The sequence below is a fragment of the Zosterops lateralis genome (genome assembly GCF_965231275.1).
Source record: "Zosterops lateralis genome assembly, chromosome: 8".
NCBI lineage: Eukaryota > Metazoa > Chordata > Aves > Passeriformes > Zosteropidae > Zosterops > Zosterops lateralis.
Genome location: NC_139768.1, coordinates 23,714,924 through 23,733,310, shown reverse-complemented (window position 1 = coordinate 23,733,310; position 18,387 = coordinate 23,714,924). Strand labels below are relative to the sequence as shown.

The 18,387-nt window shown below is 43.1% G+C and overlaps 1 protein-coding gene across 3 annotated transcripts in view; it reads left to right on the top strand.

The window, feature by feature from the left end:
- The window catches only part of FGFR2 (fibroblast growth factor receptor 2), an 80,868-nt gene that overhangs the window by 38,677 nt on the left and 23,804 nt on the right, over positions 1-18,387 (top strand). For 2 of the 3 annotated variants that reach the window (XM_083866533.1, XM_083866534.1), the window contains 3 exons: positions 10,531-10,721; positions 13,288-13,432; positions 15,618-15,814. In XM_083866533.1, coding sequence (XP_083722659.1) covers positions 10,531-10,721; positions 13,288-13,432; positions 15,618-15,814 — 533 coding nt within the window. Of the gene's footprint in view, positions 1-10,530; positions 10,722-11,535; positions 11,684-13,287; positions 13,433-15,617; positions 15,815-18,387 lie in introns of all 3 variants that reach the window. The other variant, XM_083866532.1, reaches the window with a different exon arrangement.

Below are 18,387 nucleotides of genomic sequence, written 5' to 3'. Positions count from 1 at the left end.
GGATTTTAAGCCATTATGTCATCTTTGGATTGCTACTGTTCCCGTGGTGTAGCTTCCACAGCTGTTGTTCCATTTAAACCTAAAAAGGCACATTAAAAATCAGAGTTTGGTAAACACTTTTGAATTTTTAACTGCTCTGTAAGTTTAAGATACTGAATTTATTATTTTCAGATTGCTCTTTGGAAAGTAGCATGAATATGTTGAAATTTTTGACTTCTCATGGAAGTGAAACACCGATACTGTCAGAACTTAGGAAAGGGAAGAACCCAACATGACAGTGTATTAGTTGAAATAAAGTAATTTATCATTTTTACAAGATGCTTACAAGAGTCTAAAATTAGATCTACTTTTAGGGAGTTTTTAATCACCATCACAGAGAAGGTGATCAAAGCATGAGTTATTTTGTGTATTCTGTGTTTATAAACAAATCTCCATGCATTTATTAGTGTTCTTACCTGCAGAACTGTGTCTGCTGTTCAGTTGGGTTATGTACATTACTGAGCAACATAATTCCATTGCAGCAGTTGGTTTCCTTTGATATCTGTGCACCTAGGGTGTTTGTGAGCACACCTATGTCTGTATTGATGTGAATATCCAATGGGTTTTATTGCTCCAACTGCTTTTCAGTGACATTTTCTCAGAAAGCAGCTCTGGCACCTGCTGCTCATCCAGAGGCTGTTGCTGGTGCTCCTGTCTCTGCATCCTAGGAAGCTGTCCATTTATGCTGAAAGGCAGCAAAATGGGGATGCAGGGATGTTGTGGATTATCCCCAACAGGGAACCAAGCCCCACACAACTCTTGCTTACTCCTCACTCTGGGATGGGTGAGAGAATCAGAAGGGCAGAACTGAGGACTCGTGGGTTGAGATAAGAGCAGTTTAATAATTTAAATATAATGGTAATAATGGAAAAGAAAATAAGGGAAAGAGAGAAATAAAACTCAAGAAAGTCAAGTGATGCAAATGAAAACCTGTTGCTCACCACCAGCTGACTGGTGCTCAGCCAGTTCCTTGAGTGGCTCCTGGCCAGCTTTCCCCATAATTTATACACTGAGTATTTGGTCTGGAATACCTCTTTATCTGTCCTGGCTGTGTCACGCCCCCCCCAGCTCCTTGTGCCCCCCAGTATCTCCCCTGGCAGGGCAGCAGGAGGAGCTGGCAGGTCCTTGACTGAGTGTGAGAGCTGCTCAGCAGCAACTGAACCATCAGTGAGTTCTCAACATTATTCTCATCCTTAAACCACACAGGGCATTGTACCAGTGCTAGGAAGGAAATCACCTACCCCAGCCAGGACAAGAGCTGTAGAAAGCTAACAAATCAGTTTTGTATTTCTGGAGCACTGAGTTTGTGTCCAAGCATGGCCAGCCTATGGATGCTGCTGTATCTTGTGAAATTTAGTTGGATTTACCCAAATTACTGGAAATATAATGACAAATGTGTATAATCAGGGTATTCCTATGAGCAGTGTTCTTCAGCATCTGCTCCAGCTTTCTGAACAGTGGGTTGTGTGTTGCAGAAGGGGGTGTGACGCTGATGGAGGGATGTCTCCAAATGTCATCACCAGAGAAGGGAAGTCCAGAGGGCTGAGTGAGGGCTGACATAGATTTATCATGGGGCTGAGCCAGGACTGTCCAGCACTGAAATTCTGGGTGCTGGCGCTTCTTTTCTGCCCTGAGACCTGCACAGTCAATATGGTCAGTCAGCTGCTGGTTGGCTGTGTCTGGCAGGGAGCTGGGGAGGGGGCAATCCTGCAGTGCTTCCAATAATTTCACACCTGCATTGCTCAGTAGAGCAAGTGTGCTGTGTAAGAAAAGGGGGGAGAAGTGTAGAAATGCAAGGAGCACTTTTAAAGCTTTACATAATCTTTTCCATTTTACTTTAAAGGCAGAGCTGTTTTCAGGAAAGGAAATTTGGCTGATGAGAAATATGTAGTTGGGTCACAATACCAGCAGAAATAATAACTCCCCCTGCCGTGTGCTTTATGGCATCACTGGGTGCACTGGGGAGCTGAAGCCACTGCAGCTGGGAGAGGACATCATCCCTGTGGGAGGGATGCTGTTTGCCAGGCATGCAGTAAACCTTTGGCAGAGCCTATTGGAAAGCCCATTCCAGTGATGCTGGACCCAGCATTGTCTCTGGTTATTATACAGCAGCTGAGTGCTGGGAGCTGTGCACAGTTACAAAGGATGATATCTCTGGGTGTAAAAATTAATGCAGTCTCTGGGAACAGCCAGAACAATAAAATTTTACCACTTGTCTGTGAGAAGTCACAAGCTGTTTTTCATAGTCTCTTGTAGCCTTTTTCTTTTAGGGTACACTGAAAAGAATATCAATGAAAATTGTAGCCTCTCATTGTTCTGTTTCCCATAATTTTTTTCACACTAAAATAAGGCCCCTCTACCCTTTGTTCAGACATGTATGAAGCATTTGCTTATGCATGCACTGTGAGAGGGACGCTGCAAGGGAGCTCCAAGATTAGTGTTGTACAACTCTTGCTTCTACGACTTTTTCTGCTCCTTGGGGCTGATGAAACCCATGCTGTCAGCCTGACAATAGGGTTTTGCTTTTAAGGACAAACTAGTCTTAAAACCCTGTTGATAATTTCGTGTTTTAAAACAAGAGCATTCATGTTTCCTGTCTTAGCCTCAGGCTTGCTGGATGTTCCTGTCTCTTTTAACCCTCAGATGTATGTGTGATTTGAAAGGACAGCTTTTAACTAGTTCTGATTCTGACTTTTTGGTGTTGTTTTCATTGACATCAACGGGCTTTGTATCAAGCCAAATAGGTCAGTCTTGCTTGCTGTCTTTTCCCCATCTTGCTGCCCTGTGAGGAAGAGGTGTGCAGATGCACTTCTGCTGTAAAGGTGTGCAGAGATGGATTTTAAGCTAAAATGCAGGTAGGACAGAGAGCTGAAGCTCTGCTGTGGAACTATCCAAGGAGACAGATGGGATAACATCAGTGGGAGCTTTGCCTGCTTGGGAAACAGTGCCATTACTTAAAATTAGAGGTGAAGATGGTGAAGCCAAGGACAAAGAGTTTGAATACACCTGCTTAACTTCTGTAAAGATTTTTAAAAGGCGCTGCCTTTTGCTTGACTGGCCTTAGTGAATAGAAGGGCTTCAGTGTCACAAAGAGGTTGGATGGAGTGGCAGAAGCTTTGCTGAGGGTAACAAATGGGTCTACTGTGATATATGTGACAGAACTTCAATCTTTAGCATTAAAATTCTTCAATAGTTTTCAAGTGTTTAACTTCTTGTGAAAGTATTCACAAGAAGTTGTGACAGTAGGAGTATGTGGAGTCTGGTTCTGTGCTGACTGCCCAAAAACCAGAGAAGAGCTGGGTGTTGGGGCCCAGTTGTTAGCAAGGATGGAGTGAGACAGACAACAGCAGCAAGAACTGCAAAAAGGCTTCTAAATGCCAGGACAAAGGAAGCTTAGATCATGGTGATGGAGGTTGGCCCCAGGCCCCTGTGCCAGGTTCACTGGAGTTCCAGCTGCAACGATGCCCCTTTGAGCTTTGGCCACCAAAATGAATTCTTCAAGTGGTGCTGGGCCAGTAGGAAATGCTGCACATGGAGACTCCTGCTGTACTGGAACATGGAGCAGCATGAACCATTTGTTGGCTAATACCTACTGTTTAAAAGATGCCAAAGTTTGTCAGGTGTGATATCATCAGTACTGCTAGTGCTGGACTGATCCATAAGCTGTTCTGCAAGTCTGCCTGAGAGGCTCCTGTTCTTTATCAAGTGTTCTTGCCAGGGATGGTCTTTATCTCTTACTGTTTTATGACAGTGATGTTAATCCTTCCAGCCTTCAAGCACCTTGTGATTTTGCAGGTTTAGGGAGAGAGCATCGCCCCTGACTTGCTGTGGGCTCTACCTTGGCGTGTGTAAATTACCCAGGAGGTGATGATTGGAGGGGGTTGTGTGTGTGTCTGTTTAAACAGAACATGACAGTTCAGCAGCACTTCTGAATTGGCCATGAACAACACATAGTGCTTCATCTTGTGCAGGGAGAAACCCAAACTGACGTGCAGCTGGTGGAGGCTGCTCAGCTCCTGGCTCAGGGACATCTGCCACGTGACTTTAACTAGGAGAGGTGTTCTGCCTACACCTGCTTGGCTCTTTCTGATCTTCTGAGAGAACTGCCAGCAGCTCCTCCACACCAGGGAGCAAAGGGTGGAGTTAGGAGTGTTCTGCTTCCAGGCTTTCAGAGAGCACAGGTTCCCCTAAGCAGTGGCTTTGTGCTGGGGATAGGAAGCCAAGGTTTGGCTTGGCCCATGAGCAGAGAGCTACCTTGAAGGAGGAAATTCCTCTGGGGGCTGGTATCTCTTTGGTTGGACTCCTCCTACACCACTGCACATAGGGGCGTGGAGTGCAAGTGTAGCTCCAGAGTCCTTTGTGAACTCAGACAATTCTGGCTTTACAGAGAAACCCAAGCTGCAATTCCTCATGCTGGAGTTGCTCCTGGAACTCACCTTGGAAAGGCTCACTAATTCAGAGAACAATAATTAATCCAGCCTCTGAGTGCTTATGAATGGATTTGCAGTCAGTGTGGGTGGGATCTTTCATGAAGGATGGCAACCCTTGTGTTTCTCCATGCAAACTGGTTCCTTTGCAGTCAGCTAGCACAGGATAGAAACCTGAAACTCACTGAACAGTAGGGGTTTAATAATCTTATAATCTTTATAATAATGTTATAATCTTTAAGCCTTTATAATCTTATAATGGTTGATATTTAGCCCAAATAGATGCTGATCAGGGACTGATACCCTATGGCTGGCTCCTTGGCTTTAGCAAATGCTCCAGACCTGTGGCAGGTACCCACATCACCAAAACCAGCATCAGAGCCAGCAATAATAGTACCTACATGTACAGTCTCAACAAAGATGTCTGAAAAGGAGCACAGAGACAGAGTGGCTTGCACAAACAGGGAGTTGTTCCCTCATACTGTGTCTGAAATGGTCACAGTGCCACTGCTGAGAAGAAATCATGTTTCATCTTTGAGGTGTTGTGGGGTGCACTGTAGGAAGGTGGAGCTACACCTGAGGGGTTTCACCTTACTGCTAGCTCCAGGCGGTGGGTAAGTCACCTGGAAAGTTGCCATAGAACTGCCCTTCCTGATGGAGCAGTTTTGGTAATCCTTTGGGTATGGTTTGGATGAGGGAGAGGAGAGGAGTCTAGGTGTCCCAGAGATGGGTGACACTGCTGAAGAGGTCTCTGGAGTCCCAGAAATGGGTGACACTGCTGGAGAGGACTGTGGGTGTCCCAGAGATGGCTGACACTGCTGGTGAGGTCTCTGGATGTCCCAGAGAGGAGTGACACTGCTGGCTTCCCACTCAGTGAAGTCTTTGGGTCACTTGGTGGCACAAGGGATGTGTAGGTGGCTTTACATCCATCTGTAATGTGTCTCCCAAGGGAATGCCCAGATGTGTTGTTAATTCAAGGACAGAGCCATGCTACTCCCAGACTCCAGCAGCTTCTGAGATCTCCTGAGTTAGGTAGCTGGCCCAGTGGAAATGGTGGGAGAGTGCTACTTGTTGGTGAAGATGAAACACAGGGGAGGAATGTTTCAGTCCAAGCCTGCCATGAAAAGGCTGTGGTAATTTTTTTTTAAGGCTTGCAAGTCAATCTTGCAAGTTTACAATGTGAAGCCAAAGCCAATGCAATAGGCTGTGATTACAGTCTGGCCTAAAATGCTGTAGGATGCTTTTGGGACCTGTAATTTACAGCATAATTAGCATCTTCCGAAACAACAGATGTTGCAGCATCTGAAGGAAGATGGTTGGGAGTGGGTAGTGTTTTCTGCAAGCAGGGTCCAGGCTGCTGCTGAATATTTCCCAAGCTTGGAGTCAGGCAAAATACACAACTAGAGCTGAGAGTGTTATGCTGAGCAGGGCAAGAGAAGAAGTAGGTATGGCAGGTCGGTGCTTTCAGTCAGCACAGTGACAGCTGGAACTACTTCGTTTCTCATTTAGTGATGACTGAATGCACAGAACCTCTACCAGGGACTATTGATCCAGACCTGGTGCTCAGAGACAGCATTTGAGGCATCCCTCTGTAGCTGCTCAGTGGCAGCCATCAAGATGAGTCCTTAGAAGTCAGTAACATTTCAAAACTGTGATTAAAGGGTCTGATAAATGTGTCTAGCTAAAAATTAGGTAATCTTTTCCCCCCCTCTCTTCCCCCCTTAATTGAGGATTCCTCCATTGTCCCCAGAACTCATGCTTGGTGCTTGGTCTTGCATTTGCTATTAAGCTTTTATTTTTCTAGCCCACTCTTGAATCACACATTTGCAAGGAGAGGAAACAAGCACATTCAAAAGCAGAAAATAAAAGTAGTTTTCGTTTTCTCTTTTTTTTCAATGAATCGGATGCCTTATGCAAAGCCCATTGAATTCCATGTGAGTTTTCCCCCTGACTTCAATGGGCTTTGGTTCTGGCTTTTAGCTCCCGTGAAAGGTCCTGAACTATCTGTGCTAGGGTGACAAGGAAGCTTGGAGAGACAATTCCCAGAGCTCTTCTCAGGCCCTGGCACAGCCAAGTTGCTAAGGAGACTTGGCCTGGCCAGGGTCCTGGAGCTCCCCCCTTCCGGGGCTATTGTCTGCTCCCCCTGCCAAGGCTCTCTGGTGGCAGCAGTGCCACTCTCTCAGCCACAATTCCTCTCCACTGGTCTCTGGCAGCAGCAATTCCTGCCCCACACCTCCCCTGTGCTCCTTGGCGAGCAGCCTCCCTTCCCGTGGCTGTTCCCTCCTGCTCCGGGGCTGGAGGGATGAGGTGGTGTCTTCTGGGGTCTCCCTTGGCTGTGGGAATTGGGGTTTGGCCCCTGTCACCCACCTCCACACCCCAGCATCTTCACCTCGTAGGATTGCATCACTTTCCTCTTTCTCTCCTCTCCCCTTTCCCTGGCCAGCAGAAACACCTGGAAATGAGGCCAAGGATGGGGAAGGGATGAGGCCCTTTTGTAGGAATCATCTGTTCAGGGGCTTAAGTTCCTTGAAGAGCCAGTTCTCAGGATTCCTTGGGAAGTGTGTAGGCTCCAATAGGCATTTCCAGTACCAGGAAAGGCTCCCACCATCTCTAGTGATCCTGCAGTGCTTGGAACTCCCTGGGGAGCACCTTCCATTGTGGCAGCTTTTTTGGAACTTGGAATTTGTCAGCTTTCCTGGATTCTTTGTAGTTTTATCTCTTGGAGGGAGGTATTTTGAAGTTTTAACATTAACAGGCTAAATGACAGTTTACTCTAAGCTTTGGGGCAGGGCCTCTTTGTCAGTCATCCCTTCAGATAGCGACTCTGTCTGCAGATAAGTGAGCAGAAGTGCTCAAGCCCTGGGCACTTTTATGGTGGTGTAAAATTTAGTTGCTTGTGGCCTTGAATCTGATAATTCCTCATGTGAGCAATCATTTTGACTCTGTCTTTTGTAGATAACTGATTCCTCAGATGGGGATGATGTTGGTTTTATATCTCAGCTGCAAGCTGGTGTCTGTCTCTTCCGGTGGGATCCAGCATGAAGCATGTTGGGGGTGATTTTCTGTATTATACCCTATGTTTTTGACTTGATTTTTATAACAAACTGTGTCAGCAGTGAGGCCGTAACACTGAAATTTCAGTGTTCAGGCAGCAAAGATTTATTTCTCAGGATGATTCTTCAATATTAGTGAACAAGAGGAATAGTGAAATCAGGCTCCAGAGCGATGAGATTTGTTGCCAGCTTGTTTTGTATGAAAATATTGTTTAAATAACTAGAGATGTATATGGTCACTATGTTTTAGTGATGATCCTGATTATAATTATTAGGTAATGATAAAATCACTTTCACCAGCCTTTAAGATTTTTTTCAAAGGCAACTTTGACTCCTTTGCTGGTGTTCAGTAAGAAGGAACGTGCTGTTCCCATCTAATATTGGTGCAGCTAGTTGTTTGAGTGATGATATCTGCTTACAAATGTACAACTTGTGTTTTAAATGCTGAATAGTGATGTGAGATTTATGAATATGGCTTTGACAGTGCCTGTGCTTAACAGAGTCCTTACATGTGTGTGGGTTTGCAGAGAAATAGGATAACTTCAGGATGTTTTTTGATAATTAACTAATAATGAAATTGGTATTTCCAAGAAAATGCGCTGTACAAAACTAAGCTTGGTCATTGGTAGTTAGTGGAAGTTTCTTTGTAGTTATTTTCCCCAATCCTGAGTGTATTTTATGTTCTCTTTGGACCCCAGGTTTGCCATGAAGCCCTACTGGATTTGCATGGTGATAGTTTTATTCTCTTGTGCTGTTTGCCTGTGTGGGCACAGGACTCTCCTCTGCTGAAGTGGAGGAGTTGGTGAACACTGATCCATATGTGGGAGGGCAACTAAAGTTTATTTTTAACACATTTGCCTTTAGAGAAGAAATTTCACAAACAGCCATGCATATATACCCATCCATATGCACATACTTTAATTATGTTAAATGAAATTGGGGGCCAAGAATGTGAGAACTCTGCTTTTACTCCTTTGCTTTGCCTCCTCTTTTTTGGTAGAGGAAGTGCTTGACAGTCATCAATGAAAGATTAAATCATTGATGGCTATTGGGATAAACTAAACACATCTCATGTGTGGATGCTGGCATAGTAGGAACTTTTCCAAGATGTTTCAGGCCTCATTCTCTGGTTTGTTAAAGGGCAGAGAATAAGGTCACAAAGGAAATCAAACCCTGATGTGGAGAAATGAAACATGAGGCCTACTGACTTCTAAAAAACATTTTAAATAACATTCTCTAAGGTTTCATTTTATACCGAAGGCAGCTGTAATAAGTTTTGGAAGATGGTGTAAGGTTTCTATTAGAGAGAGATTTTTGCTTGCTGTTTTTGTACCCAAATGAAGGAATGAGGGAGATGGAATTAGAGCTTATTTAGTATAAGGTGAGAAACTAAAAGTTCTCTCCAGAACTGTAAAATAATAATTTATATGTTTTAATGCAATTTACAAATTAAAAAATATGAAACTGTTCCTAGATCTTCGAAAATGGCACACATAGCCATGGAATAATTTAGTAACTGCAATGCAAATGCACTTTTGCCACAAGTAAAATAAGACTGCTGCTTTGTAGTGTGCTGCCAGCATAGCCTCAGTGAATAAATTCCCAGTAGATGTTTGCTGCATGCCAAATATATTGGACTGCATAAAAGATCCCATTGTTCAATGGCATCATTATTTGCTATTATACTCACAATGTTTGCTTGTGAAACAATTTATTGGAGCCCAGTATGTTTAAGAAGGAACGCTTGGTTTGAAATTCAGCTGATTTGGCTCGTAATGTCAGAGCTTTTACAATATGTAGGCTCTAAAAATAAATATTTAGGTCTGCTATTTTTTACTTACCTTTGAAAGAATTCCTGGAGCAGGATAGAACAGGGAGCTGAGGCTGGGGATGGGCAGTGGGCATTTCACTTCTGATTCAATTGTTTAGGTTGGAGAAGCCCTCTAAAATCATTGAGTCCTACCCAGCACTGCCAAGGCCACCACTAAACCATGTCCGCAGGTGTCACATCTACACACGTGGCTTTCAGAGGCCCTCTCTGGGCAGGCTGTTCCAAAGCTGGGCAACTCTTATATTGAGGGAATTTTCCCGGATATCCAATCTAAACCTCCCCTGGCACAACCTGAGGCCATTTCCTCTCCTCCTGTCACTTGTCACCTGTGAGAAGAGCCTGACTCCCACCTGGCTAAAACCTCCTGTCAAGGAGTTGTAGAGAGTGAGAAGGTCCCTCCTGAACCTCCTTTTCTCCAGGCTAAACGACCCCAATTCCCTCAGCTGCTCCCCTTGAGAGGTTGACTGAAAATGTGTGAGAAATGCTTATGCATGGGGATAGATTAGAAGCTGAACTGGCTCACATTAAATACACTTCATTTTTCTAGAGAATTCTGTATTTCCCTTTGTCTTGGTGAGAATAAGAATGAAGCAGTGTTCTGCTGCTGTGTCTGGGTGAAGCAGGGAGCAGTGGTGGTGGTGGCACTGATTAGAGCGTTTTAGGAAGTTGAGCTGCCTGTTTTGTGCATCCTGCACTCTGAGGCTTCTGCTGCTACTTTTGGGAAATTCCCTTTGGTTTATTTTAATGCGTTTTTAAAATTAATCAATAATATTTCTTCCTAATGTGCAGAGGCCTAGTTGAATCAAGATGTTTTAGAATTCAGAGGTAACTTTATTACAGTAGCTTAAAAAAAAAAAACCAAAAAGATATATTTTACCTAATTAGGGCTGAGTTAAACAAATGAGTAAAGTGTTTAAGCAGAGTTTCCCCCCTCCTCCCAAAAATGTCTATTCTTTAAATTACAAGTGTAGCTCTCAAGCCATCTCCTTTGAACCGCAGGTTTTGTTACGCGCCTTGGCTGCGGCGTTACTTCGGAGGAGTCAGCCAACAGGCTTACAGGGCTTTTTGGCTGGGGTTCACTTACAGTTTTCTTGGCAGCCCTGCTTATTTATGCATCTTTATTTCTCTCTCTCTCTCTCCCTCTCTTGTGCTCCTTCCCTCCCGTTGCCTGCCGGAGCAGAGCGCTCCCCGCACCGGCCCATCCTGCAGGCAGGGCTCCCTGCCAACGCCTCCGCCGTGGTCGGGGGAGATGTCGAGTTTGTCTGCAAGGTCTACAGCGATGCCCAGCCCCACATCCAGTGGATCAAGCACGTGGAGAGGAATGGCAGTAAATACGGGCCAGATGGGCTGCCCTACCTCCAGGTGTTAAAGGTGAGGCCCCACAGATGCCAGTGGTGATGCCTTCTTTAGAGAGCAGCGTTTGTTTGGTGTGTGAATCTGAGGATCTCGAGTGGAGATGTTTGTGTTACAAATAGATAAACATTTGCTTGTCTGAATGCTAACTATGCAGCTTATAGACACTGTTTTGCTCCTTTTTGCTCCCTTTATATCTGAATGTTTCAGGCATGACTCGTTCAGAAAGAAATTGAAAATCCTTCTAAAGGACATCACTGACATTTTTGTATGGGCAGAAAGCATCCAAAACATACCTGGGACAATCTACTCCATTTCTTTCATGTTTCTTCAGCCTCTTGATTTCAAAGTAACATGGCAGCTGCAGCCAAAAGCTTGCTGGAAGACTGGGCTGTCTGGATGCTGAGCCTGCAGAGATGTCTGATTTGGAGCAGTGTATTGGTACTGTCATTCCTGCCAGTTTTGGAGCAAACCTGACCAGGGAAACTGGAGTTTTCCAAGCTGGGTGGCATTGCCAAAACTCTGACGGGCAGGACAACCAGCTCTGTACCTGCTTGTCCCATGCAGTACCTGCCTAGGTGGATTTTTTTTTCCCCCCATGCTGCTGTTTTCCAACTCCTCATGTGATGCTCTGGATGTAAGAAAACCAAACAACAACCAAAAGGAAACAGAAAAACCTCCAAACTCCAACAAATTCCAACCCCAAACCCTTCAATGTTTAGAGACTGATGTGGAATATTCTGGTGACATGTTGGTGGTGGGACCATAGACAGATTGGTGTCCATTCTGGGCAGCAGTGACGTTGTTCTCCTGTGTTATTGGTCTATTCTAGCACTCGGGGATAAATAATTCCAATGCTGAAGTGCTGACACTGTTCAATGTGACAGAGGCGGACGCTGGAGAATATATTTGTAAGGTCTCCAATTATATAGGGGAGGCCAACCAGTCTGCCTGGCTCTCTGTTCTGCCAAGCCTACAAGGTAACAACGTTTTTTAAAGCAAGCTGGAAAAAAATGGTGCTTTGGGAGACTGCAGGCAGCTTGTAGGATACTCTCTGGCCTTGGTGGTGTTTGTGTAATCCTCCTTTGGTGATGCAGCTGGTGTTACACCAGCAGCCATGGAAAAATTCCCACAAGAGTCTCTGTGTACCAGAAGCACTGCTTTGGTTTCTGATGCTGATCTTTATTCTCTCTTTGGTGTCTTTGTGTCTGTGTGTGTGTTATGTGTCCAGTTTTGTTGTTAATTCTGCATACTCTGCAGTTCACACAGAGGGAGCTCACTGAATAATGTAATGACACCCTAGTAGTGTGTATTTATGTATACACATAGGTGTGTATATATATGACCTGTTCACATAAATACCCACTGGACCATAAGTCAGGTCAGTTTAGTCACTTAAAACTTCCCCCCTTGCCTGTGACTGTGCAGGTGGGAAGGTTTTTCCAGGTCTTACTCACCCATTACTAACTGGGTTTTACTCAGCAATAACAATAAAGACAGGCAACTGTGTGAGTACAACCCACAATTTACTTCAGAATTGTCCAATAAAAAGGTATTTATTGCCTAATCGTGTATTTCAAAGTAACATTTTTGAATGGAACAGAGATCAAAAGTAGCAAACATTCATTTCTCTAAACTTCCATCACTGAGACCTTGATGCTGATGCCCTCATGTGCCCATCTTAGGGCAGCTGGGAAGTTCCAGGCCTAAGATAAACTCCATTTGTATGAGTTTGGATAATCACTGATACTTGGATTGGTGCTCAATGTCAAGATAAGAAGTCTGGAAGATGACCAGTAAAAAACTCAAAACTCTCAGAGGTTTTTTTTTCCCCTCAATCTTTAAGATGTAGAAAAATATATTTTATTTCCATCTCCTGGTTCTCAAACCTTTGAAGTCTTTTCTCTCCCACCTGTGAGAGCCACAACTGAACAAGATCTCTGATTTTTGAGCAAGAGTTGGGATACTTTCCACTGTGCTTCTAAGCAAACCACCAAATAATTCCAGATTTAAACGAGATTTGGCAACTCTTTACAATGTACAGTAGTACTTACTACTCACAGATTTAGTGCAATGGGTGATGCAAGGATCATACACAGTCTAAGACAGCTACTGAGTTATCTTTAGGAGCAGAATTCACCCCTTTTTAAAAATCGTTTTAGAGTATGCTTTTGTGGTAAATTCTTTCCTCTGAAACAGGTATTTACACGTGAAGGATCCCACATTCTGTCCTACTTTGTTTTCTCTTTGTTTTTCTTTCCACTTTCTCTTGTTATAAAAGAAGAAGGAGAAAAAAACCCCAAAACAAACAACATTTGTGGGTGAATTTTTCCATGTCTTTTGATTGCATGCATGTTTAGGTGGTGAGTTTAAGTCTGGTGAAGGGTGTTGATTACTTTCTGAGGTGAGCTGGGACCTGTTGGTAAATGCCTTTTGGACGAGGGATTGTGGATGGGGAAAGGAGCTTTGCATCTCTCCACCTCTGCCTTTACCAAGTGCAAAGCCCTGTGGCTCCACCTCCCTATCCACAAAAATTCTCTCAGTGTCTAGCTTTTTCTTTTGCTTCCCTCTTGTTTTTTTTTAGGCTGCCGGTGTTAACACCACGGACAAAGAAATTGAGGTTCTCTATATACGGAATGTAACTTTTGAGGATGCTGGGGAGTATACATGCTTGGCGGGTAATTCTATTGGGATATCCTTTCACACTGCATGGTTGACAGTTCTGCCAGGTATACACTGCTCTCTTTCTGTGGTTTTTCCTCCTTTTTTCCCCCCCTCCCCTTGTTGATTGCTGCAGAGTTAGCACGGCTTCTGTCTTAAGAAAAAAAGGACTTTTACAATGATTTTGGTTTTTTAAGAGCAGTTGTCTCAAGCCAGTGAATTGTTCTGTCAAATATTTGCAACTACAAAAATCAAACAGTAACAATGACAAAAAAGGGAGTGGAATGTGTGGCTATTGCACTTAATTGAAATACTTTTACATCATCAGAAATGCTAAGGAGCTGCATTTCCTTAGCACTTCAATGAGACAACTGGAAATCAGCCCATAAATCATTGTAAACTTTTTCAAGAGGATGAAATTCAGTTCATTATGAAGTTTGGAACTAATTTGGCAATAGTTATGTAATGGCTCATTAAAATACCTGAGCTATTCAGTGTACTTCAATTCTGTTTTACCTATCATGCAAATCTCTCATGGAAATTCCAATTTCAATGCCAGAGGATCATGTACAGAAGCAGTGCCTTCCATATCTTGGGAATCGGCTCGGTGCATCTTTAAACATTGCATGCTCTAAGGGAACAAGTAGTCATTTGCTTTTACTGCAAAGCATGTCTTGCTGTTCTGGGGTTGATGATGTTTCTGTCCTTAAAAGAAACAAACATCAATGTGCTTTATTGCTTGAAAATTATTATCAGCTGTTAGAAGATGTAACCGTAGTTGGTTTTGACATTGTCAAATTTTCTCATTTATAACTGTTGGCAGCTGCCTCAGGAGTTCCTTTGGAAAAAAAACATGAACCACCTGAGGTTTGCTGGGTCATCTTGTGCTTAACGTTTATTAATTGTTAATCCTAAGTAAGAGGTACAAAACCTGCATGTGCATATTGCTGAGGTTCACAGTGTGGGAGTTAAATGTTCCCACTGTCTGCAGATAATTTCTTAGCTTTTATTGAAATATCCTGAACAAGGCAGCTTTATTCCATCTCACTCTGCACTGAACCCTGAGCCTGTGAGGTGTCACCAAGCAGGCAGAGCAGTGCTTGTGTACAGCTTGCTTCTGCTGGCAGTGTTTGCATTTTGCAAGTGCTTGAACAGCATTTTTTATTTTTTTATTTTTTTTAACCAATTTTCTTGAACAAAGTATTTTTATAAGCCTGGAAAGGCACGAGAAAATTTCAGCTTGAAACGTGCATTGCTTGCGGAGTGACCGCTGATGGCTGTGGAATGCTGTTTATCCGGGGGTTGAATCCCAGATAAGGGATTAGGGACACTGTTTGCACATATAACTGTCTTGAAGATAGCTTCAAAATGGTTTCAATCAGAGTAACAGCTCTGTACAACCACTCCCTCCAAAATCTAATCTGCTAGGCCAGTAACCACTGATGAGGTTACTTGAAAGACCACAGTCCTCACAGAAGAGGGCTCGTTAATTAACGTGTTGCTGTCAATTTGTTTTGTTTTGTTGGTTTTTTTTTTTTCACTTCGGTTATGCTTTTTAATCCATCATTGGGCTCCTCAAAGGACCTCAGGGGAGTTGGGCACCCAGCATTAAGCACAGCTGGTTAAGCAGCCAGGTCCTTGAAACTCTTTTGAAACTCCTAAGCGGAGTTTATAGACATGATTGGGGGACTGAGTCATCCTCCCTTCCCTCTGTATTTTGAGATCCTATTGAAAATTTTGAATAGACAGGCAGACTCAGGCCCAAACATTTATTTTCAAATTTAGACACTTCTCATTTAGGCCAGCCAATTCACAGTTTTATCTTTAGATGTGCTTTTGTGTGGTTCACAACAGTTGCAGTGCTTTTAAAGTTTGACTCAAGCAACAAAATGAACCTGAGCCTAGTTTGAACAGTTTTTTCTTCCCTCTAAAATTAACCTTGATCATGCAATATTTCAATGTATATGTATGTACCTACCTACGGCAGTCACATGTATATGTTTGTGTATGTATACACAGATGCACAAGCTCACACTCAGTGCAAACTGAGAAATTGTAATGGAAATCAAAGCAGTAATCTGGAAAAAAAAGAATTGCTCTTAGATTGCAAGATGGCCTAAACATTCAGTGTTCTGAATACCACGCAAGAACTGGTTCTATTTTACCATGACTTGCTCCAAGTACTGAACGCTGCCCGTTCCCTGTGCTAACCCTGTGGTGTGATTGTTCCCTCCTGAAACCTTCCCCATCCAGCTCCTGAGAAAGAAAAGGAATACTCAACATCTCCAGACTACCTGGAAATAGCCATTTACTGCATCGGGGTGTTCCTGATTGCCTGCATGGTGCTGACAGTGGTCCTGTGCCGCATGAAGAACACCACCAAGAAGCCGGATTTCAGCAGTCAGCCCGCCGTGCACAAGCTCACCAAGCGAATCCCCCTGCGCAGACAGGTAACAGAAAGTAGATAAAGAGTTTCAGAAAACTTTAACCCCAACAACCAAGCCAGCACATCCTTCTGCTGAGAGATTTGGAAAGGGAAATGAGGAAATTAGTAGCTTATACTAGGTTGCGATAGGGGTGGGATGGAGAGAACATCTTAGCACAGTGATCTGTGTCTCAAGTAAATCTGGGCAGGGCTGTTAATGAGGAGAGAAATGTAAAAACTATATTAACAGTCTGTAAATGGGAAAAAAAAAATTGTATTTCAAGTGTTTTGGGGTCTGATCCCACGGCTTGTTGGAGTCAATGGAAAAAATGTTACTGCCTAAATGGGCTTTGGAACAGAATCCTATTTAATTGTATATTTATGATGTTTCTACGGTGATTATTATTGTGGTAACTAGGTACCAGATACAGAGAGGTATTTTTCAGAAAGGCTTTTGAAGACCAGGAGGAGGGAGTTTCATAGCCAGGCATCCAGAAAACACCCAAAATAGAAAAAAGACTGTAGTAAAGTAAAAATAGGAGAGATACTATATCAGATCTTGGACAGCTTGATTAAGATAAAGATGCTTTTGAGCAAGAAACAAAAGCAAGTGCCAGGTTTAAAATGCACACAATAGCATCACATGAAATATATTTTACAATTGTTTGAGGCTGGCAATGAGCATTTCTGGAGAAGGGCAATGCCACGAGCAACAAACCAGTGGAACAAGTAACAGGACTTTGGCTTGATCACAGGCCACCACTTGCCAAAACAGCCTCCATTCCCACATACTGTCCTCTCCTGAAGGGTTTATGGTGCTTGCAGAAGCTGGAGTTTAATAGCTTTTGATTTTCTTGCAGTAGGTCTTGAGGGCAGAATGGGAGATGTTGGGATCTGAGGCTGTGGTTCACCTCAGCAGCCAAAAAAATCACTGTCTAGGGAGCTTGGATTCAGGCTCTGGCCCGGGAATTGGGATATGAGGGTTCACTTTGTGTCCATCTGCACCATGAGTAAGTGGTGCTGGATTCCTGCAGATTTGTTTTTACAGCCTGTCCAGAATATTGTCACTGTCAGAGTAATGCATGTACCCTAAAAAAGGTTCTTCAAAATGGGTAAGTGTTTGAAATGAGATGCATGGGCACACAGAGTGGGAGATCCTGAACAGCATTACATTCTTCCGGACCCTTGTTGCATGAATTTCCTTGGTTAAAAATACCAGGGAGTAGAATGCTTTAATTAGCTTTCTCTGAATTCAGTATTTTAGAGAATCTTGAGGTGGGGCACCTGAACTTTTTTCAATCTGAAAGATATTTGTCTTATGAGCAAAAAATGTTAATTCTTGTTTCTTTTCTTTCTTTGCCGCTTTTGATTGTTTTGTTTTGATTTGGGTTTTTTGTTTGTTTGTTTGTTTTTTGTTTTGTTTTGTTTTTTTGTAATTTTGTGATTTTACTCATTTGCTCGAGTATCACTGGGACAAAGAGGGACTTTTCACTCTGAGTGTGTCAGAAAGAGTGATGAGAAGCCCTCAGCTCAATTCACACATCTCTCTGGCTAGAAATCTGTGTAGCTTTCTGGACAAAGAAAGCCTTTCAGATGTTGTGTGCTTAGCCAGAGAGAGAGATATATATCAACTGCTTAGATAGGAGACATTTATTAGATTTCTGCCTGAATATAAAAGCCTAATGACTCAGAGATAAGCTGATGGTATAAAAAATACCTCGGGTTTGGTGCAAGCTCAGTTGTGTCAGCTGGAAATGGTTCCTCAGGGAGAAGAGTGTTATTTCACTGCGTGTGACAGCAGTGCCAACCACTGCCCTCAGCTTGGCTATTTATCCTTACATGATGCAATATGGACCTTCTCCAAAGCTATTGTTTTTATAGAGGAAAGAAACTGTCTTACAGCATGTTTGTCACGTTGGGTTTTATCAATTTATTTCAGTATTTTTGCTTTTTTTTTTTCATCCAAAGTGACATTTTGCTTTTAAAAGTGGGAGTACTTTTTTTGAAAAAAGATTTATATTTGAAAGTGCAAATGCTGTTTCAACCCTTAAGCAAAAATCCCACTATTCCCAGTTGTTCCTGGTACTGCTTTGTTAGCAGCAGTTACTCATTGAAGATCTCTCTGCTTTTGTGTCTGCATGGAAGAAAATGTAACTTCTGTAAGCATTGTCTGAAATCTGGATTTCTGGTTTGATGATTTCACTGGTCAGCTTGCAAAGGCAGGATGAGACAAGCAGTCCCTGAAGATTTGCTTGTGAATATTCCTTAATTTCTCCTTGGTGCTGAGGCTGCAGCAGCTCTTTAGTTTCTGCATCTTTTAAAGCTGGCTTTGGATTTCAGGGCTGTTGTCACAAGTGACGAAGAATTGAAAAATAATCCAGATGTTTTATTTAAAGGGGTGTGTGTTTCTGGATCATTCAGCCCTGTTTTATTGTGCCACCAAGCTCACTTTGTTTCAGTTTATTTGTGTTACAGAGGATTGTATTTAAACTTGGTGGGGTTTTCGTCACTAAGCCTTTATTTATCTGGGGATGAGAGAAGTTCTCCCTTTGTGCTGTGTGTGGGAGGGATGAGGTGAGAGGATGGGGGATGCTCGTG